The sequence below is a fragment of the Dermacentor variabilis genome, chromosome 1 (assembly GCF_050947875.1).
Source record: "Dermacentor variabilis isolate Ectoservices chromosome 1, ASM5094787v1, whole genome shotgun sequence".
NCBI lineage: Eukaryota > Metazoa > Arthropoda > Arachnida > Ixodida > Ixodidae > Dermacentor > Dermacentor variabilis.
In genome coordinates, this window is record NC_134568.1 from 102074160 (window position 1) to 102101130 (window position 26971).

Genomic DNA, 26971 nt, shown 5'->3' on the forward strand with positions numbered 1-26971 from the left:
GTCGCTTGATACCTGCAGCGACTGGTGTCCTGAAACTGTTTGCGGGCGACCTGTTCTTCAATGGAGGTCCTGACGAGGTCTAGCCTAGTCCTGAGGCACCTCTCTAACAGCAGAAGAGAGGGTGCCTCTGCAGTAGTCGCTTGCGGAGTGTTGCGGTACAACAGGAGGAAGTCTGCGAGCTCCGATGGTGATGTGGGTCGGCTGAACTTCCGAAGTGCACCCTTCAGCGTTTGGACGACACGTTCTGCCAGATGGTTGCTGCTGGGATGATACGGAGCTGTTCTCACGTGTCTGATTCCTATTCGCTGCAGGTACTCCTGGAAATCTGCAGAAGTAAACGGAGTGCCGTTGTCGGACACTAAAGTTTCGGGAAATCCGAATCTGCAAAACAGTTCATGTAGGCGTGAAATGGTTGCTTCAGTAGTGGTTGTCTGCATTGGAAACAATTCTGGCCATTTTGAATGTGCATTAACCACCACGAGGTACGTCACTGCATTTATCGGGCCAGCAAAATCGACATGCAACCATTGCCAAGGGCGCATAGGCCGTGCCCAAGGGTGCAAGGGCGCTTTAGGCGGCAGATTGCGATTAGACGCGTAAGCGGTGCAAGACGTGGTGAAACGCTCTATGTCACTATCGATAGTAGGCCACCAAACATAGCTCCTTGCTAGTTCTTTGGTGCGAACAACACCTGGATAACCTTGGTGCAACTCGTCCAAAATGAATGTGCGGAATTTTTCAGGAACAAGTACGCGCATTCCCAGCATAATGCATCCTCGATGTATGGACAGTTCTAGTCTTCTATGAAAGAATGGTTTGATTTTATTCGGGACACTACGCGGCCAGCCTGACAGGATATGATGGGTCACAGTACGCAAGGTAGCATCACATGAAGTTTCAAGAGCAATATCATTGCTGTTGATCGGCGTAGTGTTGAAGCATAGGTCATAAAAAGATTCTTCCTGCTCTTCGACCGTCGGCTGTGTTATTGGCAACCTAGACAAGCAATTTGCGTCAGCATTCTGTGCAGAAGGCCGGAACTTTAATGAAAAAGAAGGGGCCGACAAACCAACTGCCCATCATTGTAGTCTTGCGGCGGCAATTGCTGGCATGCCAGCAAAAATTGTAGCCAAAGGCTTGTGGTCCGTAGTCAAAACAAAATGCCTTGCGTACACGTAATAATGGAGTTTTTAACGCCGAACACAAGAGCTAAGGCTTCTTTTTCTAATTGGCTATAGCCTTTCTCAGCACGACTCAAGGTACGTGAGGCATATGCTATTATCTGACCGTCAGAAAAAATGTGCAACAACACTGCACCTACCCCGTAGGCGGACGCATCACAAGATAACTGCAGGGGCAGGCCTGGATCATAGTGTGCCAATATCGGCGCTGACGAAAGCAGCTGCTTGATGTGCTGAAAGGCGCGATCGCAAGCCGTGTTCCAATTCCAGGCGACGCCTTTCTGCAAGAGCCTATTTAAGGGGAAAAGAATGGTGGATAAGTTTGGAACGGAACTTTCTATAGTAGTTGATGAGGCCAAGCAGCGATTGAAGTTGGTGCTTATCAGTTGGCGCGGTGCATTGGTTATCGCGGCCAGTTTTTCGTCCGTTGGTTGGATGCCGTGTTTGTTTATTACATGGCCCAGATAAGTCAGCTCATCATGAAAGAATTCGCACTTCGATAGCTTGACGCAAATTCTGCGTTCTGATAGGCTTTTGAGAACTGCGTCAAAGTTCTGCAAGTGTTCTTCCTTTGAGTGACCCGTAATTAGGATATTGTCAATGTAGCAAAACACAATTGAGGCCCTTCAAGATATTATCCATTATTTTTTGGAATATTGCAGGTGCCGAAACAATTCCAAAGGGTAGACGATTCACTGCGTAAGACCCTTGTGGGTGTTAAGCATAAATTACTGTTTTGACTCTCGATCCATTTCTGCTTGATGGTGCGCCCTCTTAAGATCAATTTTAGAAAATTGCTGTCCGCCAGCGAGGGCTGCAAACAGCTTGTCAGGCTTGGGTAACGGGTAATGTTCTATGTCTAGTATGGGGTTCAGTGTCAGCTTGTAATCACCGCATACTCTTATTGACCCGTCCCGCTTCAAAACTGGCACCACCAGAGTGGCGTACTCGCTACTCGTTACCGGTGTCAATATGCCCATCTGTTCTTGCCTAGACAACTCTTGCTCAACAGTACTTTTTAGAGAAAACAGAATGCTTCTAGCTTTGAAAAATTTTGGTGTCTTCCCACCTTTGAAAACAAGTCGCCTTCTCACCTCGGATGGTGCCTAGCTCGTTCCTGAAGAGGTCCTTATGGCGGTCAAGCAAGGATTGTAGCTCGGGAAGTCATTGAGCGCTTAGTAATGTCTCCCCCCTGTAGCTGTTGCAGGCCACGAACTTGGCTCCAATCGACGCGCACTTGCTGAAGCCAGTTGCGCCCGAACAGCGCTGGCCCACTCTGGGGAAGCACGTACAGCGGCAAGCGTTGGCACTGATCGTTGTGCTCAACTCTAAGAAAACAAACACCACATGGCTTCACAGGTTCGCTCATATAAGTCCTGAGCATCAACTTAGTTTGCCTCAGAGGTACTGCCAGAAAAAGTGAGCGGAACTGACCCAGAGACATTACCGAAACGGCGGCTCCCGTATCAAGCTCCATCTGCAAGGGAACACCCTCGACGATTAAGCTGAGCATGATGGGGTCTCCTGTCTCTACCTCTTTCGTTGCAACACTTTGCAGGGGTGGTTCTGACGGTTGCAACACCCGAACGTTCTGTACTGTTCACTTCAGCTGCAATTTTCCTTGCCGCATTAGGCAGGCTTTCTGGATGTGCCCTTTCTTGTTGCAGCAAAAGCAAGTCGCATTTATGTGCGGACACGCATTGGCAGTGTGAGTTGAGTTACAGCGGAAGCATTTCGTTGTTCCCCTGGTAGGCAACTGATGCACCCCGAACTCGCTTTCAGGCTTTGAATGAGCAGCTGTAGCGTTAGCGAGCGCAGCTTCCAAAGCTGTTGCACGGTCAAAGGCTCGTTGAAACGTTGAATTCTTGTCTTCTGAAAACAAGTGTGTTTGAATGTCGACTCTGAGCAAACCGCACACAAATCTGTCTCGAAGCGACTCGTCAAGAAATGTACCAAACTCGCATGTTTGCGCCAATGCCCGTAACTCCGCCATGTACTGTGGTATCATTTTGTGTTCCTTCTGCCCTCAGCGATGAAACTTCACACGCTCACCTATGACTGACCATTCAGGGGCCAAATGTTTACGAAGCAGCTCGCACAAGCTTTCCAGGGACTTTGAGGACAGCTTATCTGGAGCGGCGAGCGACTTGAGGAGCAAATACATCTGTGGACGCAATATGCTGATGAACGCGTCTACCCTCCGGTCCTCCGGAACATTATTTGCTCGAAGGTATGCGTGCACGCGTTCTTCGTAGCTAGTCCAATCGCTCGTAGAATTGTCGAAATGTTCTACTTGCCGTAGCTGCAGACTCATGGTCGCCTTCGCCATACTGTCCCAACCGGCTGCTCCTCAACTATCCGTGCGTAATCCGTCAGCAGGTGAATTACGTTGCTGTCAGGCAGGAGCTTGTTCCTTGCTGGCAGGATCCCACCCTCGTCACCGGTCTATGTCGTGTCTGACGGAAGGACAGCGCAACGGTAGAGCGAAAACAATACAGCTTTATTTAGCCATCAACTTAACAGCAGCGGGCGAATTGCCCAGTTCTATGTTACAGGAATGAAAGTACGTACCAGCTTGAATGCCAGCACTTTTAAGCACAATCAAAGAGTGATAACGCTTGCGCCTCTACCACGGCGCATGCCTAGCTGTCACACCTTGTTGCCTAGGCGCGCGACATATCATGTCGACTCTCCTGCTGGAAGCATGGCGTCCACGAGGAGAAGGGTAAACGGCATTGGGTTTGAAATTTAAGTTCTTTCCATGGCACGTAGGGATGTAAAACGAAGCAGACACGATCATTAGTGCGCATTGTATGCATTGCACTTGTGAGCTAAAAATGAACAGTCCTGGTGAGGAGGCCCTTTAAAGGGCTTCCTCACCAGGCCCCATAGCAAATTCTGGTTATACGCTGGAAGCTCTTATGTGTCCTGTAGGGACTGTTTTGTTGAAAAAATTTTTCAAATCGGCTCACTAATAGCCGAGATAGAAATATTTCATTGCCGCGAACCCATGAGTTCAGAAGGCGAGCTCCACTGCAAAGTGAGGCACTCGCTCCACTTGCCCCATTTAGCCTCCGCAAGTGAAATTCCTTCCCTGCGTTCTCCCATACAGGACCTCGAGGATCGCGTGACACATGCCCACCTGTGGGCACCGCCTTCATTTTTTTTTTCTTGTTTCTTTTTTTTTTTCCCCCTTTTCTTTCTTGCAGCACTGCGCACTTTCACTGATGGCGTCGTGCACGAGCTGTTGTGATTCTTTCGTTTCGTGCAGCACACGATTTTGCGCGCTATGCACAAGGACACATGACTACCGGTATAATTCAGTGCTACACGAATACTGAGGCAGAAACAAGCGGATCGCAGAGCATGATCACACGCTGGAACATGGTAGAAAATGGCATAGTTTTGGTACCTGCGCTCGTGACTGCACAACTGTTGGGACAAGCAGACGAAGCGGAAGTACATCTCTCTTGCTTCGGTGCGAAGTAAAACAAAACACACACACACATTCCGTTTGTGTGTCTTATTTATTCTCTAAACTTCAATTCGTCAATTCAAGCAACCGATCACACAAATAACAGATGTTGCCTTGAATAATTCTCGAAGTCGCGTGTCTCAATGATTGACGTCACACTGCGGACACGAGTACGTAGGCGCAGGGACACAAGTATGTCACCGTCCGGCTTGGAGCACGGTCGCTGCGAAGGAAAGGGAAAACAACATTCGGATTGAAATTTCAGATCTTTCCGCGGCGCGTAGCGATGTAATACTTTGCAAACAGGATTGTTAGTGTGCATTGTATGCTCTGCGCTTGTCATTGCAATATGGGCAGACCTGGTGAGGGGCCCTTTAAGGCAAGCTGAGCTGTTGTGCACACTAATTTGGCTCTTGAGATATTGTAATTCATTTTTGTGTTAGAACATTCTATAATCAGTACTGTATACCATATATTCTTGCCTAAGGGCTGCACACCTAAATTTGAGCCTAAATATTTCAGAATAAAATTATTCATGTACGGGCTGCACCCTGCCTTTTCCCAAGCATGCATTCCGTCAGCAGTATATTTCTGTGCACTATTGTGAGGACCTCATTGACTTAATTATTAGTATTATCATGAAGTTCATTCAGAGGTCCTAGCTTGCTTTTTGCCACCTGTTAATAATTGCCAGCCTCTTTTTCTTTGCACACATTTCAGAATCTACACACATGATAAAGGAACATGTGCCGATGGTGCAAATAGACTGCGAAGTTATGAGTACCAAGATCATGTATGTCAAAGAATCAGTCATTCCACCCCACTTGAGGCAACAGCATCCCCGCAATGCTACTCAGCCAAAGGCCACTGGAACTAATGTAAATGTTGCTGCAGTGCAGACGAACGTGACAAGGCAAGAACCAAGTTCCTACGAACGAAACATGTCCAACCACTCAAGACACCAGCGTTTGCCACTAAGAAACCATACTCGGCGAAATGGCTAGTAGTACCGTCCTACTGTTGTGAAGTGGCATTTGGCACCTTAACTTATTTGCACGGCTGACCGAATGCAATTGTACCAGCCAAGACTCTACAACCTTTCTCTCTCAGTGCTTGCGCACAGACTCTGTGCGTCCTTACCCTTCTGTTTGGGCAGCAACATAGAGAAAAAAGGAATTGTGTGTTCACACAATGTGTGCGTGACTCAAAATATGGGCTGCCTAGCAGTGAGGTAGTGAATTGGGGTACTGTGATTTGTGACTTCAATAGTGTTGACAGTTGCATGCCTTGCGTAGCTTGCCTATGGGGTTTCTGCTTTTTTTTTTCTTTTTTGCTTGTTTGTATTAAGTTAAAAGCACTGATTGCTGTGGTTTGTTCTGTGTAGCTTTTATTATTTTTATGAATTGCCTCTCGCATTTAAAGTTGCAGCACACTGAAATCCTTGCCATAGGTAACCAGTTGCAGTGGTTGCAGTTTTTCATTGGTATTGGCTGGCTGGCATGCCGTAGCATTTGCATACAGGGCTGTGTTAATAATGATTACCATTTCTTTCTTTCAATGAACCCTCTTGCTTTCTTCAAAAGCATGTCTATATCAGTGGCTTAACACAACACAGAACTCTGCTGCATGAACCCACTCACAGCTTACATTACTGGCTGCAGTGTGCGAGTTACACACACTGCAGTTGAATGTAATTTTATATAGAAGGGGAAATGTTCACATTTATGCTAAGTCTACATGTCAATTTTTTCACGGAATTTGTTGACATGCAAACTTTGCCTAACCTGCTGCGATCACCATTTTGCAAAGCAGGCTGGTATGTTTTTGCAATTTATATTTCCGTACCTATTTCATAGCTTGTTTTGTTTACATTAATATATGATGGAGGCTTTGCCTTTGCCCAAAACTCTGACCAGGCCATGTACAGCATGAAAAACTGTACTTGCTAAGCAAGGGTGAGGTGCAGTTTCATTGCAGTTAAACGTAATTGAATGTATGAAACCTGATTCTCATTTTATAGGTGTATGTGTGAAGTAATAGTCAGTTTCTGGTATTTGATGATGTTCTACTATTCCTGTTTATAAAGCAGGCAAATGAAAGCTGGTGCTACAAGATAAGAAGTAATTCATTGAGTTGTCTTTGTACAGGCAAGCAACTAGCTATGTACAAAGGAGTGGACTATAGTTGAATGCGATAAAACCAGTTTCTAGCTCTAAAAGTATGAAATTTGGTTGTATTGCCATCATGCAGCATTGTTATGCATATTTCCTCAATGCAAATGATATGATTTATTGTCTATGTTGTGTGTAAACAATGCATACCTTGAGAACACATTCCAGGATGACTGTCTCCTTTGTTGAAGGGTTGTTCTTCTGCAGAAATATGTATAATTTCAAAGCCTTGCCAGCCAGTGATATCAGTTTGTGGTGCCTGGGAACACAAATACTTTGAGTACATGTAATAATCAGTGAATTGCCGTGTTACATTACTCATCGGTTGCCGATTGCTACAACTGCTGCTTAGTTTCTTGTCATTGTTCTTCATGCAGCGTTAGCCCCTGGTGGCAACACTGATGCTTTCCAATAAGGCAGAAATCTCGAAAAACGGATTATGTACATATGTAGATATTTGCACTTCCACTGTCATTTGAGGTGGTTCTTTTCCCCCGGTTTGGTGTAATAAGTTGCCTTAGAGGCTGTAAACTCATTATTTCCTCACTCAATTCATATGCATGCTACAGAATTTGATAACATTGTAGAATGATTTTCACCATAGAGACCAAGACTGTGTTTACATGTGACATTATCACACTGTACTTTGGTCAATTTATTGTGCTTTTAAAAAATATATATATAGATAGATACACATATGCACACAGCTATATATGTATACATCAAAGTGTTCATATACAAAATGTTCTTTGCTGTTACTTGAATAATATTTGTGAGGTTTCTACGCAACCAAGAAAGAGTAGCAAAAAAATTGAAATGCAGTCATCGTGTTTGCTAAATCCTGGCTTCTGTGAAGCTTGAAATATTCACCATAATTTAATAATAGTAGCTATAGGAAAATTTATTACGGGTGAGGCTGTGGTAGTCTGCTGAATTTATCATACGTTTGTGTGTGTGTTTGGCAAATGTGTGTGTGTGTTCATTTGGTGGGTTTCGTTGTGGCTTAGGTAGCACATGAAGGGCATATTCATTTGCAGTTATGTAATGCATGTGCAGGCAGAGTTACTGTGTTTTAAGACCTTGTTGCTTTGCATTTATCCTACTGCACCTTGACTGTAAAACAAAAATAGTGCGGTTCATGTCACTGCTAGTGGAAACATTATTTCAGTGCAAGCACAGTTTTTCATATAAGATTCATAAAAAGAAAAAAAAAAGTATGATTTGATTGTAGCGCAGTTATTGTGAATTCTTGTATAGAGCTAGCTTGCCCAAGTTAGCATGTAATTCATATGCAAAAACATTAGTTCATTTATCAAAGGCTCATTTCATAAAATTAGTATTGTGTTCTGCACATGCTTTAAAGCTGTGTGTCATAGGTTAAAATGACAACAGTGTGTACACTGTGTATTCTTCATTTGATCCCTGATGTGATTGCAGCCTACATTTAGTGCTGTGACTGGAGTATATCTACACTCGTCCTGACACTCCTGTGCTTTGAGATTGCGCTAAATGTGAAATGTGAACTTGGCATTTGCTTTTTTTCTTTTGCTGTTCATATTTTGCCATACTCTGCCATGTATGTACTTCAGTTGCACTGTGGTATTTATTCTTTGGCACTTGTTTTATTTTGTGTGCGCATGCATGTGCAATGATATTTCCTAGTCCTGTGTTGTGTGAAACACACAAAATAAAGTTGCATACCTTAGTACACAAAGCTTGTCATTCATTTTTTATGCACCTGCAGAAGAAATTTTTCTCTGTACAAAGCTCCACAGTAATGGAACAGGAATGAAATAGTACTCCATGAATTTAGCATTTCTTTTTTCAGTGATGATTTCACTTTCGACATTATTGTACTGAGTATTTGCAGTGTTTTGTACTTGTATTGTTTACAAGAAGACATGGATACCCCTCACAAGGGTGTGCACTCACCTTCTGTTCCCCTGAACCTCATGCATTGAACCTCATGCAGGTGAGAAGCTGTGTCGGAAAATTTGTGATTGTGAAGGAGGGTGGAAATGTGAGATGAGATGAGAGAGGGCAATGCAGAAACAAAGGCCAGGGAGGACACCACAGAAGTTATCTACTGTTTTATTCTGGTGTAAACGATAACACTGCAGTGTGGATGCTGTAACATGGAAATGGTCGAGCAGAAGGCTCGAGAAAGACGCTCTTTAAGGGGGGACGCGGGTCTTGAAACGGCAAAAAATCACAAAAAAGTCGATTTTCGGAAAAGTGCATTTTCGCTACGTTTATACATTCAAGAATCCCTCCGCGAAATCTAGAAGCCAAATTTAATCGGAAAATAATAAAAAATCGCGCTTAAAGGGGCCAGGGTGAACGCGAAATCAGCAAAATTTGGTCAAAAATGTTCAAACTTCGCGCCGTCACCATTTGCGAACGCGGTGGCCGATGGCCGCCATCTTGCGCTTGTTTTGAAGCTGTTTTCTTTGTGCGCATTTTGCACCAGTTCAAAATGGCGTCGGTGAAGGGAAACCGACGCTATCGCGTCATTTCTGGAGAATGCGTCCGTGCCGCCGATTGGCCAAAGCGCGCACACCCCCCGCGCGCCTCGCTCCTATTGGTCCGGTGCTCGTCGGCGCGCGCTCGACCGCTCACGCGGCTCGCTACGTTTGTTTATCTCTGGTTTCATCGCGCCGCTGTCTACGTTTGTTCAGCCGCTTGCTTCGCGACGTTTGATAAGATGCTCATTTCGCTGCCCGAATGGCTGGAAAAAGATTGTCGTCTCAAGGCTACTACGCGTGAAGCGGCTGTGGAATGCGCGACGGAAGGCGGCTAGGCCTGTCATACTCGCGGAGTTGCCGGTTGCTGGTCTGCCTGGACATTCTACCGGATCGAGTTCCGAGCTGCAAACTGGCACGTCTAGCGTCAACACTTCGTCCGCCCACGCCACACGTGTTGGCACAGATCGTGCAGGCACCGTTTCCTTCACGACTGAAGAAAGTAGCGAGCGCGCAGCGAGCGCCGGACCTTCGAAGTGCGAACTCCAGCAAGAAGCGAGAAGCCTCTTTGAGCGCAAGGAAGCTGGCCAAAAAGCGGCAAAAAGATAGGATGTATCCAGATTATGCCCCTGGTGAATTTCCTTGAGATTTTATTGGTATGTTCTCAATAAAGATGTTGCAGAATGTTTTTCCTTGATTTCTCAAAACAACAATACCGACAGACTTCCAATTTTGGAGGTAAAATCAGGCCCCGCACACTCTCAAGTTCAACAAATGGCCACAGAGGGCGAAAAATCAATCGAGGCGCGTTTCAGCGTAAGCGCGCAAGTGGAGCTACTGTAATTTGGTCGAATACTTTAGTTTGTGCTTTCTCTGCTAGGGGCGCTGAACATGCTGAATGTTTTACTTTACACAAACCATTGACATAAACAATCGAGGTGTCTAAGGATGCTTTTTTACCTCAGGCAAATAGGCAGTTGATTTTTTTTTAAATTTGATTGTTGAAGCTGCTTTTTAGTCATAGCGTCAAGGTTTTTGTACTTGATTAACCACCGACAGCCGACAGCCTATTGGTATCGATGTGTTTTCCTGGCCGTTGGCGTTCGAATACTACGGCGGTAAAACATTTTCGAAAGCATGCTGGTTTCGTCTGCGAGTCACTACATAGACTTGCTGTAAAGAGGTCTACTCTTGGCAAAAAATAGTGCCTCATTTTGTTTAGGCGTTGATTATCATAATGAATGCGGCGGAGGTTGAGGGAGTACGCTTGAAGGTACGTTTTTATGCCGTTGATCTCCATAACACCGTAAGTACGCAAACCGATGTCACAGAACACTCGATGCATCATTGTGTGTTCTCCGTCATCGCTTGTTTGCTGTACGCCTACTAATTCTTCATTTCTTCTTCAAGTGTTGTATTCTCCTTTTGTCCTTCTTCTCTTGTGCTTCACTTAAAGTATGTCGTTCCGTCAGCTGTAATGTGCATTTGCAAAACCAATACCTTTGATAAGACGCAGTGGTTATCATAATTTCACTTCACATGTATTAAGCTGGCACATATGGTTCAGATACAGATACCTGTATGCGGACTTGCACGACGTTGATGCGGAGATTAGGATAATTATGACACCCGTAAGGAAGAGGCAGCTGACGGCCGTAAGCTGTTGCGTTCTTTCCGCCAAACTACCCGGCCTGGTAGTGCTGTAAAGATGCTGTATAAAAGTGACACGCGGTGACAGGGAAATTATTATACTTAGCAGCCGACCATACGTTTTGTAGCTTAGGTCTTCTTTCTTGTGCGTTTGTGCTACCCTTATTAATGAGCCATTTCTTGACTATGTTCTTGACTATGTAACCGCGTTTGTCTGGATGCGTAGACGTGTGCTTTTTGTTGTACTTGTAAACTGCAAATAAAATATTTTCAGGCTTACTCAATCTTTGGTGTCGTGAGCGTTTATTCCAGTCGAGGCCATCGTGCCACCTGGAAACCGCATTCTGTCAGTAGCCCTACATGAAATGCAACAGCTGGGGCGCGGCGGCACAACTCGGGGTAACGGCGGCGTAATAAACGAAAAACCGCTCGGGATGCCCTTAAAAGTCAGTTGAGGGTGTGCCTTAACTCGATATGACTCAGTGCTACATGTATTCTGCTGCGCCTCGATCGTGCTCCCGCCACTTTGGTTGCTGTGTGGCAAACGTACCGCCTACATACATATGTAGGTGTTACGTTTGCCACACAGCAACTAAACACGCGGGAGCACGATCAAGGCGCAGCAGCCAGAAACCCAGTAAAGCCACAGAACACCTGGTTAACTGTTCAAAACCCCGTTTCCGTTTCCTGTTGTACAGCGCCACCCGTGGTCGCATACTTTAGTTCACGACGCCACCGCTACGCTTATTTCCGTAGCACTGTGGAAGGTACAGTTTCCCTTCTCTAAGTTTGTATAGGTGTTCTGTGGTAAAATAGCTTCTGTCCTATTTCAGCTATCAACATAATTTTTTTTTTGCCAGAAAGATAAATGTATGCAGTAAGCAATATGCACCTTTTCAAAGCAGCACTCTTTTTAAAAAGTTTTTGAAATGGGTCACATGCTTGACATGTCAAGATGGCATTTTTTTCTCACAACTTTGATGAACTCTAACTCTTGCTCAGATTAGCCTAGAACATTGAATAATACCTTATGGCACTCCCTGAACATCCTAGATAGTCTTTATACTCAAATTATTGTGTTAGGGTTTTCTGTTTAGATGCTAATTTTCCTCCAAACAAAGGACTCAGCTTATACAATGTATTTAGAGTATATCAGAAACTACTTATCCTGTGGCAAAATTAATTATATTTTTAGAATCTGCATATTAAAATACACAAAGTGTGAAAATTTCGTTCAGATCTGTCCACAAATAAAAAAGTTGTATTTCAAGTGTAGCCTCCCCCCTTAAAGCAAAGCTCTCTTTTTTTTGTAAACCATTCTGAACTTTGCTGAGCCTGGTTGCTGCTGCTGCTGCTGCTGTTTTGCTGAATAGCTCCCACACAGGACTACACTTATATGATGAATTCGCTTAAGCATAGCTATCTGTACTACCTCTACAGACATGCAAGTTACCTGCTCTTCTCTTTATGGAATTACGCTGTGAGACAACAAACTGTTCCTAAACATTCTTGCTGAAACAAATATATACATGCTTTCGAGCACATCATTCTTTATTAACGCATAATTTGCCATGCCTTCTCCAATGTGGCTTTGCACGTCTGCTCACTGTTTCTTGCCACGCAAGGTGGGCCGATCCTGGATGGTATGATGACTGGGCTGATCCCAAGAACTATGTAATCCGTGCTCACATGAATCATGCGATGCGGGTCTCTGCTTCTTTCCAGGCAGGCATGTAATCACCAAGAGTATGCTGTGAAATAGCAGTACGCTGCTGTTTATAAGCCCTGTAGTCATACAAGTATAGCATCTGCATGGTTTGTTGGTGGCTGCCACCTACAGATTACATATGTTTGTCACATGGAATCTTCATGGTAGAAGTGCAATGAAAAAGTTCCGAGGCACTCCTTCAAAAAGCTCCATGGAAGCCAGGGGCATAGCCAGGCGGTGTGCACACCAGGCACGTGGCCAACCCAAAATTTCTGTACGCCAAGATATCCCTCCCCTCTTAAAATAAGAAAAATAAAAAAATCCTGGCTAAGCCACTGCTGGAAGCACTATTCTTGAAACTTTTCAAAATGTGTGATATATGTTGGAACTCTAACTTGTACTGCAGCCCTGCAAACAGAAAAGGCTCAACCAGTGAGCAGTGTGAGTGAGAGTTGTGACAGTTCCTGCAGAAATATTCACCAGTTTCTTGCACTCTGCAAGCAGGGGCATTGTTGTTGGGAGCTATGGTCTTGTGATGAGCTATTTTGCTGGGAACTACGTTCCCCCCCCTCCCCCCTCCCGTGCCATAGTTCATCTTTTGTACAGAATGTGCTCTTTACAACTCGGAACATTTTATTAAAGGAGTATTGACACAAAAATTTGGTGTCCCAATTTTCTTGCTTTTTTAGGTAGCTGTCGACTTCATAGCTGCGGTGCAAAGCCTCAATTCCTCGGAAGCACCACATATGAATCATTACAGTACTTTACCGCCTGCTCAAGACGCTGTGCAGTGTGGCCTCAGATGTGAAAACGGTTACGTCTCACATCACCGAAAGCCGATCCAGGTGGCAGGGTGTGGTGGTTGAAGGGCATTCAATGACATACAGCAGTCAGCCGAAAGCTGCCAAACTGGCGCTACCGATTGTTCGCCTCTCTTGGAAATGCAGGGGATGCTCTCTTCCATATTGTCCTGTCGAGTGCTGAACAGACTTGTCTTAAGGCGCCATGGCCGCAGTGTGTGTGTATGCATTGGTGGTATCTGGTACCACAATAGGTTTCAGTGACGAAATGGGTAACCTTTTCCACGTCTGAAGCTGCACTGCCCTGGTGTGCATAATGAAATGGTCGTATTAAAAGCTATAGATAACATAATTACTGGTTTGAGGGTCATCCATAATAAAGTAATAAAAATGCGACAAAATTTGTCAGTACTCTTTAGTAATCTATATATAGCGTAGTATGCTATAACCTCGTGATGCAGAGCCCCACAAACTCTGGTCAAAAAGTGAGGATTCCCTTGGTTTCAACCTCGGCTGCATGATTGCACCTCTAGTCGGGGGCAGGGCCAGGATTTTTATGTTTTAGACGCAGAGCATGATTCTTTATTTTTGTTGCAGTTCACTTTGCATTCCATGGTGGTATATATAGGGACAGGAGGAGATCTTGGGGGGTGGCCCTTTAGAGCCCTCCCTGCCTTGGTTCTGCCTGTGTTGCACAATACATATACAAGTACCACAGCCACTGTTGTAGTACAGACCACCTAAAATGCAACCACTTATAGGGCAAGACCAGACATAACTGTGTTTTCTGACTCCAGTTTAACTTGCAATAAAACAATCTATGCGCATTAGAAAACTCCGCAGCGGACGCACTTCTCAACGGGGTGCGCCGGCAGTGGAGGTGTGAGTGGCAATACATTACTCGCAGTGCAAAACTCGGAAGGACTGCTCAGCGGCGTTCACTTGGACATTAAGGCTTTCACATTCACAACTCATAAGAAGTGCTTAGGTGTCCTCGGCTTTTTTTCCCCCCTTCATTGCACTCGCTGCGTAAGTTACGTTACAGGCCCTCTGCGGAAGCATGGCAGAAGCTGCGTACTCACGGGAGTTGGCCATTGTTTACTAAAACATTTAGTAGGAAACTCCCTAAGCTATGGAGTCTCTTTGTATTTCGTGCATAAAATACATCTATTAGTCTGATACAGGAGTTTATACTTGTCGGTAAGTTTCTATATATTAGCTGTGCTTTCTGGAATCCATACAAACACTGTGACGTCAAAAAACTAGAATCTGTGCAAAAAAAGGCAGTGCATTTTGTTTGTAGGAGATATGGCAAGGAATTTTCGCCATCTAACTCTCTTCCCCTACTTGGTCTCACTCCTTTTGCAGAGCGTCGCAAACTTGAATGCTTACAATTCCTTCACATGTTAATTATTTCTCCTTGCCTCTCCTCTCTAGATAACTATTTGAATTTTTCCAAACTCTCATGTACGAGGAGTCGCCATGCTCTAAACATCTCAACCTTTTTTTGCCCACACTGATTCCTTTAAACAGTTTTTTTTTTCCATCAACAATTGACGTCTGGAATTCATTACCAGGTGACATCCGTTCACTACCACTGAAACAATTCACACAAGCGTGTTTATAAATGTTTGTTGTTCATCCCACTCCTGCAATAGCCTTATTAAGGCTGCAGTATGTATAAATAAATAAGTAAATAAATAAATAAATAAATATTAGTAGCAGCTAGGTCTTGCATATTTTTGCTGCAAATTTGTTTCTGAACTAAATGCCATTTGGTTTTGATGGGGCTCGTCACTGGATCAGCAATGCTGTGAAACAACAAAATAACTTAATAATAGAGCTTTATAGTTTGGTACAGCCAGTGAAGAGCAGTGCATTTAGCTTTTCCGCAAAGTTCGAAATCAGCCATAACTTGAACCACGATACACTTGGTGGCCCAAGTTGCGCTTACATATTTATAATATGAGAGAGACGGCACATAAAGGTAGATATGTCATTGAAGTGAATTGCCATGGTGTGTCCGTGTATGGGCTGTCCTCAATTTTTTTTTTTTTTTTTTTTTTTTTTGTTCTACGACAGCATCAATAGTTTTTGTATTCTTGGGCTAAATTCTTACTGGACTTTCACGAGAAGATAACGGTGTTGCTGTGCCATTCGCATTTGCTGCAGAGTTTTACGAAGACTTAACTGGAACTTGTGAATCTTCGATGGTTTGACAATATTGTTACGTAGTATGTGCCTAGATGAAAAGACGTTGTGAGGAGACGATGATGATGTGACGCTATCATCGATCAGTGGTATCACTCTGCTCTGTGTTATTGGGGACGAGGGCTTACGGAGTCGCCATCTGTCGGAAGCGCCTCCCTTGCGTAGTATGAGGGATCACGCGGCGCGCTCCTCGCAGGTTTGGCTTACGGCGCTCAATAAAAACACCACGCGGCAGCCCACCTGGACATTTCTGTAAGTACTCGCAGAACGAGGGAAGCTTTTACTGTCGAAATAATACTGTTGGGCAAACCGAAAGCACACAATCGTTTACAGACTCTTACAGACGCAGTGAATTAACGCAACTACACTCGGTCGCCGCGATGGAGTCTCCCGAACCGGCTTCTTGCGTGACAGGTAGGCAAGCGCTGTGAGCAAACTACGTGAAATATGTTCTTATAGTGTCTGTATAGAACCAAATGCAGCATAACAGAATGAAGCCTCCATGCAGCGATCGCACGGGTTCGCAGCGACAGACTGCGCGTCTGCATGCGCATGTCCGCGCACAATGTTTCGCTTTCGCTGCGAGCGCGTTTTCGCACCAGCACTTGACGCAAGTGACAATTGTTGCCTGTACGCTATCAGAACTGTTCAAAAATAATTTCGTTATAGCCACCTCGACGCCTACAGCGATCGACTGTGGTGTGCCGTCGCGACGATTCAATCTTTTTTATTTTTTTCTTCTTCTAAATTCTTGGACGTTTCAACATTATTTCTCAAGTTGCGTCGCACTGTATGTGTATCGGTCTTTTCAGCGTGCGATTTCCTGCTGCTTCTTTTTCGTAATCCAGTTCATTAATATATCATAACACAAACGTACTTGACCATGCATATGCCATGCCTTTCTTTAATGTGCTTCTTACCGCTCCTTTTCCATTCTAGTGAACTTGCCAGTATCTAGCATCAACAAGTTCATAGACCAAACCGTCATGACATCCGGGCAGCGGGCGCGGGCGAGCGTCTCAGTGCGCGTTTGCTACTCACCGAACATCGCACACTCGGCGCCGTAGCAAAAATCTTCCTCGCGTCTGTGCTTGCTGCATACCCGAGTTGTAACCGATGGCTGTTTGCCGGTTCTAAGTTTCGCGAGCCAAGTTTCACGCAGCTTGTTGTCCTGCGGCTACATGCGAATAAGGTTAGCTGACACCGAGCTCCGTTGCGTACGTCCGGCCAGCGCCTCCTCTATTCTTCTGGTCCGGCATTGAGGCACCTAGCAGTAGCCTACCATGCCGCACGCCTCCAAAGGCAGTCACTACCGCTTATATTATTTTCAAATGTTGTCAAGCAGGCACCCAAGGCGGGAAAGCCTCACCACTTAATCAGAACCGCAGCGCAGGTGGAACTTTCGTTTTCAGCTCGCTTCGGCGCTCCCGCTGCAGCCGACGCGCACGCCCGCTGTGTCCACGTGATCCCCCCATGCACGTCACGCCGACGCAGGCGCCAGCTTTTCCAGTGGAGCTCGCCCCCATAAACTACATGCATACTCCGCGCTGAAGATCACCACACACAAGACCCAGAAAAAGAACAACCAATTAGACACACGATAGTGTGGACGCCAGGTCACACGGACGTAGAAGGCAACCGTGAGGTCGACAGGGTAGCTCGAGGATACACTGCCTACCGAGCGCACCCTCCGCCAATGACCTCGAGGAAACCGCGCCAGTCCCCAGAGAATACTCGGCTATCCTAAACCACAATAAGGGCAGCAGGAAGCGGTACCACCCTCCAGATAGCTCTCTCGCTAGAGAGGACTCCGTAGCGTGGAGGCTGTATACAGACGGGTGCATATCCGAACTTAAACACACTCAGTAAAATACAACCCACACAGTACATTGACAAATGCCCGTGGTGCCAGGAAACATCCACGCTCTACCATATAACGTCGGCCTGCCAGAAAACAAATGCGGCACCATTAAATACCAAACCCGAATGCGGAGCAATGGGAAGGAATGCTCTCCAGCGACCGTCAGGACGTCCAACTAGGGCTGATCCGACGGGCCCAGCTGGCAGCGGCATCCAGCGGAGCCCTGACAAGGGGCAGACGGCCATTGCAGACGGCCAAGATGGAAGACACCATCTTAGCATCAAATTCATCAAACTTTTCTAGAGCTCAATAAACGTTTTCCTCCTCCTCCTCCTCGCCCCCATACGCATTTTTCAAATTTCAAATATTCCGCCTAAATACTAAAGTAACATATGCACTTAAAGGGACACTAAAGCGAAACAATAAATCAGTTTAGACTAATGAAACATTTTTTGAGAAGCCTGCAGGCAGTCATTTCAAAAAACAAGTTTGATTATTAGATGAGAAAATGAAGGTCCAAGGTCCAAGTATCAGTATTTGAATTTCGCGCCGAAACCCCAGCGCCTGTACGTAAGCGTGACATCAGGGATTCCAAAGTATGTTTTCGCATTTTTCCGCGTTGGATGAATAAAGGTTTTCGAAACTTGCCATGTTTAATATTTGGTTCCTTTAGCACACAATGTAGCCCATCTGTACCGCTATATATAATTAGTAGGCCCTAAAGGATGCCATCAAAATCCAAGACGTCATAGCCCCAAGACGTCATAACCCCCAGGTGCGGGAACTTAAGTAGACGTCGCCACCCGTATTTCGTTCTTGCGCTTTTCCTGGCTTACCAAACGTCTTATCGCTGTAAGAGTGGTGTTTTTGTTGTAGAAAGCTAATTTACTGATGCAGAAGAAATCATTTTTCACTTTAGTGTCCCTTTAACATTCGTAATCAGTCGTCCCTCCACCGTGTTCTCCGAGTACTATGGAGGAAGGAAATAAACTGCTGAGTGCGTTTCCGCACACAAATAGTAATAAATTGAGAAACGCTATGCCCACACACACACGCCCGTGCTTGAGTACGTCAATGCGGCCTCGGTCTTGCGATCTTAAATCCAACGCGTCCAACGTTTATTTACATATATTTTTTTAAATGGCGGCTATTAGGAGCATTTCTCCAGTACATTTGTTTGGAAGGCGGCTTAATTTGCTCAGTTACACAATACGAAATGCAAACGTCGTCCCTGGATGCTACAGCTATTTTCAAACCGTACCGTCGGTGCGTAAAGCTTTTACACGGGCTTGACAGCTTGCAGGCATTGTGGCAATCTTGGAAAGAATGTCATAGTGGTCTTGCTCGGGTTTTCTTCATTCGCGCGCTCACATTATTGTGCTGGATAACCCTGGAAGAGGGCGTAGTTGCTAAAGCAAAATGAAAGTTCAACGTTTTGTTCTTTATGCGAGAAATAGTAATGTGATTGAGAGTTGTCGCGTTACTTGAAGTAGTGATAATTGAGCAGGTGACTAGCCGTATCGCCCGAGCTATTTGCAATGTGAACCACCCGATGGTAACATGAGTGGTCTACTGTGATTTCAGCAAGCCTGGCCCTTAAGCATTTGTGCGGCTTACTTGAAATTTTCGCTGCCTCTTAAACACCACTGGTAGCTTGCATTGATAGAGTAGAGCAAGACAAAAAAGCAAGGTCAAAAGTGGAGCCCAACAAGAAGTGGGTGTGTTGTATTGGCCGTGGGTCTGGCGCATTACTTCAGCCGAAGTAACAGGAAGACGCCCTTTGGGCAATACATGCACTACTTCAAGCAAGCAAAATATTCCAGTTATCAAAAGTCATTGAACCCTTTGATCGATTGCAATAAACCAAACACAGAAACAATATATAAACAAACACGCTTGTGCAAAGTTGTGTATTTGTGTACACAAATGCGTCCTTGTGTCACGAGGACGCCTGTATGTTTGTTTTCTGTTAGATTTATGTAAGGATGCTAAAACAACTAGTAATTTATTAGCACTACGTCAGCTGTCCATACAGCGGCATACAAGGCTAGACCAAAAGGTGAATATCATTGTGCTGATGCACCTGCTAGCCTGCCACTGCGTGAACTTTGAGTTGAAAAAAACTGCAAACAGTGGGTACACACTCGGACGATGAGCTAGAGTATGTGAATATGTAAGTCACAAGGGGGCGTACATGCACACTTGTCAACACAGACATGTTCATAGGTTCAGATACCTTGCAAATAGCACGAGAATCCACTCTTGTCTATAGGAGAAGCATATGGTCCTCCAGTGAGAAACTCTACAACCCCAGCTGCAATGGCAGGCACACCATCCTGCAATATTTTTTCATGCAGCACCTCTGGCTGGCCGTTCTGTTTATTTATGCACATCGAGACCAAAAGATGACTACCTGGAGCTGAACTCTCCAATGCATAACATGAGAAATTTTGTGGCATTGCTTGAGTCCAGTGCTTCCCAAACCACCAAGAACATAAAACATCGTATTGCACCCCCTTGTCGAATTTCTACTAGGTGTTTAATATTGGCTTATGAACAAAATAATCTGCGGTATTGAAGCTGCTGAAGTTGTTATTGAAGTAATATTGTCACAGGGTTGTTTAACACACCAACAAAAGAGACTGAGTATTGCGCTGGTGGCATTTACACTGTGAACTTGCATGTGTTGTTGATAATGTTATCCAACTTTATGTTACCTGTTTCAAGGGAGAAGAGACAATTTTCTAAAAAATAATCTAGTACCAATAATACAATGCAGCACAAGTTTATTCCATGCTTTTGGTACAGCATAAGGGATCAGAGGAAATGCCAGTGTAGAGCAGCTTAATTGAGCTCCCAATCCTTTTGCATGAGCAGCAGTAAGTCGCTTGGTTCTTAAGAGCAGGATCACGCAAAAGTATATGTGTTTAGAACTATGTCTTCTCTTTACATAAGCATAGCCAAGTGGTATGGTAAAAAAAAAAATAGTGGAGCAAGAGCCAGAAACACATTTTGATGACACCATGATCCTCCCCTTATTCCATCTACATCGCTTTTCCGACTTCTCAGCCTCCATCACGTAATCGCCGTCTCTTTTTGCCCTCTCATTTTCTAGCCATCATCATCTCCCTCGCGCCTCCCTTATGTCCTTTCTTGCTTCATCCCCCCCCCCTTTCTGTGCACTTCCACTATACTTCCATTATACTTCCCTCTCATCCAATACTCCCTCACTCTCATTATTTTATATTCATTTGTTTATTTTTCCTGTTCTCAGTGGCAGGCTTGCAGGTGCTCATGTGCAAGGGCTGTTACCTTTGTAATTTGCCTAGCACACCACCAAGTGCAGACTTGCTCTCGTGCAAATAAATTACAATTGAAATCGTTAGCAGTAGTGAGTACCAGGAAATGTGTGACACTCACCAATTGATAGCTAAATTCACTAATTTTAATTTTCTTAAGGCAGATGTTGCCTTTGTGGGATTTAAATCCAGTCAGTATTCAGGCATGTCCACTTGCTATTTTCACACAAAGCACTCTGACACAAATTACATGGAGCACCACTGTATTTGTGGCACATTTTGGTAATAGATATCTGAAAAATGGTGCTAATCTTGAAATTCTACTAAGTGGACATGCCTTGAAGACTAACTGTCTGCAATTCTGCAGTTGCAGCATGAAGTAATAGATAAGTTTATTACTAGATTAAGTTTAGTTTGTGATTTGTGCATATTTATTGATGTTCACCCCCGCTAATGCATTGCTGAAAACAAGACATTATCATCTCTACTTCAAGAAAACTTGCTTTTCTTCCTTGAAGCAGCCAGTATGTGCTCGATAAACAGAATTTTGGTGTGCTTCCTCACTGCAACAATAATGTCACATTGAATAATTCCTCTGAAAAACAAAGTGCTGACAGGAGCAACTGTCCCTGATGACCGAAGCTAACTTTTTTCTGGAAGCACAGTTTGTTTTGAGTAGGGTCAGTTTTATTGCAGTTGATCTACAATGGAATGCAGAATTCTGCCATTGAAGGCAGAATGAAAAAACACTGACTTATCATATTTACCACTGTGACTTGCATATAAATGATTTTTAAGACTTAATGAAATGCTTGATGCTGTTTGACTGTTGGTGTGTTAGCCTGTGTAGAACTATCAGAACAGAGCCTAATGTGAATGTTGAGTTCAACTGGAAAGAATTTGTGATAATCACTCTTTTCTTTTCTTCCAAATCATATAGCGATGTTTTGGTGGTGATTCAAGTGCTAATAAAGCAGAACGAAGTCAGCAAAGAACATCACAAGGACTCCCCAAGAAGTTTCCAGTTGCAGGTGTGAAGCATGTTGTTCTGGTGGCATCTGGAAAAGGTGGTGTTGGCAAATCAACTACTGCAGGTGATGCAACTAACTGATTGTAGTCCTTGCATATGCATTCCTGCTTTTATAGTTGCAAAAATGTTTCTTTACAGTCAACTTGGCTTTGGCTCTTTCTTTGCATGAAATGGTGAGTCAAAAGTTGTTGGAACTGCTTGCAGGTTTGCTACTAAAAAAAAAAAAAATCTGAAAAATAAAGTTTCGTGCACATGACATCGTAAAGTTTGTGACTTGGGATTCATTTAGTAGCAATAACAGAAGCTTAAGCGAAGCACACACTGTGTTTTGTCAGTGTTTTGCTTTTAGACTAGCAATATCATTTACTTCTAATCGCCGTCATCATGAACTTCACACAGTTAAGCACAAGTGTGTTATCATGCACAGTTCAATTTGTGAACTGTACTACACTTCATGTGCTCATGAACCACTGCCTTCAATAGTAGGAGGCAGAAGTCTTGTTTGTCAATCCTTGCGTTGTGAATGAGCCTTCTTGAGCAAAGTAAAATTTTTTAATGTAGTGACTACTGTTGCGAGTAAAATTTCTGCTGTGCCATGGAGATGCCTTGTTGCATTAGCTGTAAATCACTCTCTTTTTGTAAGTTTTTCTTTGCCTCTGGCCTCTTGTAAATTTTCTGCAGCAAATAGTCTATGGCATGATCTTGTAGAGTGCTGCTGGTTTTATTATCATCCGTAATGTGATAATGCTTGCATTTACTGCAAACATGACACCTGAGTTTCAGTAAATTGAAAATAGCATTAGTTTATACTTATTTAATGACATTGGTAACACCATGTTCTTCTTTTTTAGAGACCCCCGTTTCCATTGATGCAACTAGAAATGAAAATAATTATGTTCAGTTTTTTTTTAATTGCCTAAAGGGAAAAGGGTGACTTCATATAAACTTTGCAGTTAAGAAAAGAATCCTTTAAGTATGTTACTTTTTATTTTCTCCAAGCAGACTAGCTACATGCCTCTTAGTTTGTATAGATTGTGGTAACAAGTAGTAGTATAAGACTTTTATTCAGCCAAAAATTACAGGCCGAGCATATCGACCGCCTGGGTGGCCAATCGACGCTGTTCTTCTTCACCTTCAGCGCCAAGCCAGTCGAGCCAGGTGGTGATAGAAAGCGAAGGGGGAGGACAGGAACTTGATTGCTGAGCAGCCGGACAGTAGAATAGGCAATGGGATAGGTCTGCATAAGTAGAGGGGCAGTTGGGACACGAGGGGTCGGAGCGATAGCGATAGAGAAAGAGGCGGGAAGGGGTAACCAGTGCATTCATTTGGATGTGCCGCAGAAGGCGAGCTTCCGGCACCGTGAGTGATGGATGAGGGGGAGGGTAGAGGCGTTTGTCGAGACGGAGCTGGAGGTAAACTTCCTTGATAGTGCGGCGCAGGGAGAGTCCCCCAGAATCCTCCGAGGGCCCCGACCAGGGGATCAACGGTGCCCGGTTAAAAACGTCACTGGCAAGCTGATGGACCAGCTCATAGCCATCAATCCCCGAATGCCCAGGGACCCAGCGGAGGAAAACGGTGGAAGGTTGCAGTGCGGAGACTGCTCGTTCGACCTCTTGTTGGAGTGAATGGGGTAGGGTGCGGTTCCGTATGTGGTGAATGGCGGCTTGGGAGTTGGTGTATATTGTGTACTCTGGGAGCGAGGGAAGGGAGGGAAATGATTGTAGGGCATGTACAATGGCAAGGACCTCGAGAGAGAGTGCATCCGGGGGTGTAGGTGTAGCTCTAAAAAAATCAGGGTACAGGACACAAGAATGGGACCAATGGTGTTCTTCTTGCAGCAGTCTTCTGCAAACTGTAGTATTGCTTGTTATTGGTAATTAGCCAATTAATACAAAGTAATTAGCTAAATTAATAGTTACTGGTGTAATGCTTTATAGTCAAATTGTTCTTCACATTAAAATACATATGCAATAGCTTTTTTTCCTTGTTTTGAAGTTGTGGCACGAAATACAAAAATATGCAAAGTGAGTTTATGCCTGTATGCTATGCATATGTAACAGCAACAGTCTCAAGGGGGGTTTCGAACAACTGACTTGTCTAAATGGCTGGCTTGGCGATCACGTGTAAGTGAAAAGGAGTTAGTGTTAGCTAGAGCAGTGCCTGTCAGGTTAGGACAGCGATAAGAAGTAGTATTGTGGAGAGTTGTTGTAGTAGAATGCTCCTTGGATGGCTTTTTACAACTGCTAATGTATAACCAACGTGTACAATGGGGCCTGGTGCAAGGCCCTTTAGGAACACTTGTTGTTGGGCTAGTTGGTTCATACTGAACAATGGAAATGAACAATATATGAAGTTGAAAATAAGGACTAAGTTAGAGGTGAGTATCTTATTTTGTTGTTGCGCAAGCTGAACAAGGACAACAGAACGGCACATCTGACACACACAGCGCTTGTTCAGCTTGCGTTACAACAAAATACGATATGCCGTACCAACAAGCCCCTATAGCTATCCTCATAGAGACAACTAAGCAGGACACTACTCACTTCCAATTGCTTGATTTTCAAGACTTCATCATCAGCCTATTTTATGTCCACTGCAGGACAAAGGCCTCTCCCTGTGATCTCCAATTACCCCTGTCCTGTGCCAACCAATTCCAACTAGCACGCGTAAATTTCCTAATTTCGTCACACCACATAGTCTTCTGCCGTCCTCTACTGCGCTTCCCTTCTCTTGGTACCCATTCTGTCACCCTAATGGTTCAACGGTTATCTAATCTGCGCATTACATGACCTGCCCAGCACCTTTTTTTCTTCTCTTAATGTCTATTAGAATATCGTCTATACCCGTTTGCTCTCTGATCCAGACCGCTCTCTTTCTGTCTCTTAAAGTTATGCCTAGCATTCTTCGTTCCATCGCTCTTTGTGCGGTCCTTAACTTGTTCTCAAGCTTCTTTGTCAGTCTCCAAGTCTCTGCCCCATATGTCAGCACCGGTAAAATGCACTGATTGTATACTTTCCTTTTCAATGATAACGGTAATCTCCTAGTCTCACAATGTCTGCCGTATACGATCCAACCCATTTTTATTCTTCTTTGACTTTCCTTCTCATAGTCAGGGTTCCCTGTGATTAGTTGGCCTAGGTAAATGCACTCCTTCACAGACTCTAGAGGCTGACTTGCGATATTGAGCTCATGTTCCCTTGTCTGGTTATTTATCTTTATCTTTGTCTTCTGCATATCTTAGCATCTACTTTTGCACGTGTTGACTAGATACAAGCAAACAGCATTCAGATAAGGCAATTAAATAAATTCTGTTTTATTGCTACTCAAGCATACAGTTGTTTGAGTCGCATAGCCCTGCCCTTACTTAACAATGTGTAAGACATGTAGGGATGTTCGAATAATTACATTTTCTAATCAAATCTAATGCAAATATTCAAGAAAAATTAGCTTCACACATCAAATCGAGTACTGAATATTTCGGATTTCTAAACTAAGTTAAATGGTATAAAGGTTGTGTTAAGTCCGGACGTCTGGCAAAAAAAGGCTTATTTACACTATTTTTATGCGCATTATACTGTTTGCAACTCTATGGCAGGCCAAGTGAGCAGCTTATAAATGAGAACCAACTAAAAGGTAATTGTATCTCATGCACCATGACAATAACGGTAATGAAACAAAGGAACAGCACAGAAACACATGCATTTAATGTACTACAGTCTCGCCCGGCTATAACGAAGCCACTTATAGCGAAATAGTGGTTATAACGAAGGGATTTCAATTTCCCATTGCCATTTTCGCATTTTCAATACATTTTGGGTCCGGTTTTAACGAAATAAATAAGAGTGTGTCAGCGGATATAACGAAGAGATTTGATACCAACCGAAAAATAATCTGTCAATCAACACATTTTTGCGTCCTTGAGGCGATTTTTTCCGCGAGAATAAGAGCAAAATTCGGCTGACGGCGCCCTTTCGTGGCGTCGTCTGCTCTCCCGCGGAGAGCAGACGACACCACGAAACTGAAGAAGTGGCTGAACTGAACTGCCGCCACGAACTGAAGAAGTTGCCGGGAGTGTCATGGAAGAGACCTTGGCGGACAGCGCCTCCGGCAGCGAATGCGACGATGCTAGTTATGCCCCTAAGCCGGTCACCTCCGCAGCGGCCATCGCAGCTGTTGACACGCTACGGATGTACCTCGGGAGTCCGGAGTTCGACCAGATCTTTGGTTCGCAGTTGGATGGTATGGAAGCCGCAATCCTGAAGTCCGCACTCGCGAAACGTGTTCAGGGGACGCTGGACCACTTCTTTCAGTGGCAATAAATCGGTATGCCCATGTTTGCATTTTTTTTTTCATAGTCCACATATTACGAAATAGCGGATATAGCGAAGTGATTTCCGATTCCCGCCGACTTCGTTATAACCGGGCTAGACTGTACTGTATTTGTTGAAGGAGCTAGGTGTTATTCTGCAGCACTGTAGATCATTTTAGAGAATCCAGACCAGGTGAAGTTGGCCAACTAATATAGTGATTTGCCTGTTCTGAGACAACAAATTCATAGGCTGTCTAAAGTGACTTGTTTCATGACTGGGAACTATTGTGCAGGAGTGATCTTCACGTGAATTTGCTTGGAACTGGTGCATCTACACAACAACCACGATTCTTGTGCTGTTGAATTATTCAGTAGAAACTCCACTTGAATTTGTTTTTCTCCCTGTCGACTGCAACATTATCTCTCATAGTATTCAAACAGAAGTGAATATTCAATAACTTCGACAAAAAGGGAATTGTTGAATTGAATACGAATTCAGTAGCACACTGTTTTGCTCCTATTCAAAATTTCAAATATTAGCGCACTCCCACTTCCATAGTTTCGCATACTGTTTTGTCTATGCTTATGCTTAGCGCCTTTAATTGGTGGTTGGTGCTCACAACCTTTACAATGCACAGCTAGGTGCACCACATTAATGCTATTATTTAGAAGCAATTCATGTTCTCTTGCTTAGATTTTTACTCATCTGCCAGTGGCCTGCATAGACCTTTTTGCATGACAGTGGTATTTTGTTAACCACTCCAAAAGTCTATGTTATAGAAGGTCTTTCATGCTTCTTACTTCAGCAGCCTTT

General features: G+C 44.2%; 2 protein-coding genes across 8 annotated transcripts in view; both read left to right on the forward strand.

Annotated features, from left to right (window-relative positions):
* Positions 1-8542, forward strand: part of LOC142582022 (uncharacterized) — a 119466-nt gene extending 110924 nt beyond the window's left edge. For both annotated transcript variants that reach the window (XM_075691447.1, XM_075691455.1), the window contains exon 13: positions 5377-8542. In XM_075691447.1, the coding sequence (XP_075547562.1) occupies positions 5377-5660 (284 nt within the window). In that variant the 3' untranslated portion in view covers positions 5661-8542. The remainder of the gene's footprint in view (positions 1-5376) is intronic.
* Positions 8543-18636: 10094 nt separating this feature from the next.
* The window catches only part of Nubpl (NUBP iron-sulfur cluster assembly factor, mitochondrial), a 99216-nt gene continuing 90881 nt past the window's right edge, over positions 18637-26971 (forward strand). For 2 of the 6 annotated variants that reach the window (XM_075691483.1, XM_075691479.1), the window contains exons 1-3: positions 18638-18785; positions 21759-21912; positions 21987-22021. In XM_075691483.1, the coding sequence (XP_075547598.1) occupies positions 18660-18785; positions 21759-21912; positions 21987-22021 (315 nt within the window). In that variant the 5' untranslated portion in view covers positions 18638-18659. Of the gene's footprint in view, positions 18786-21758; positions 21913-21986; positions 22022-26971 lie in introns of all 6 variants that reach the window. The other 4 variants (XM_075691485.1, XM_075691472.1, XM_075691487.1 and 1 more) reach the window with 4 other exon arrangements.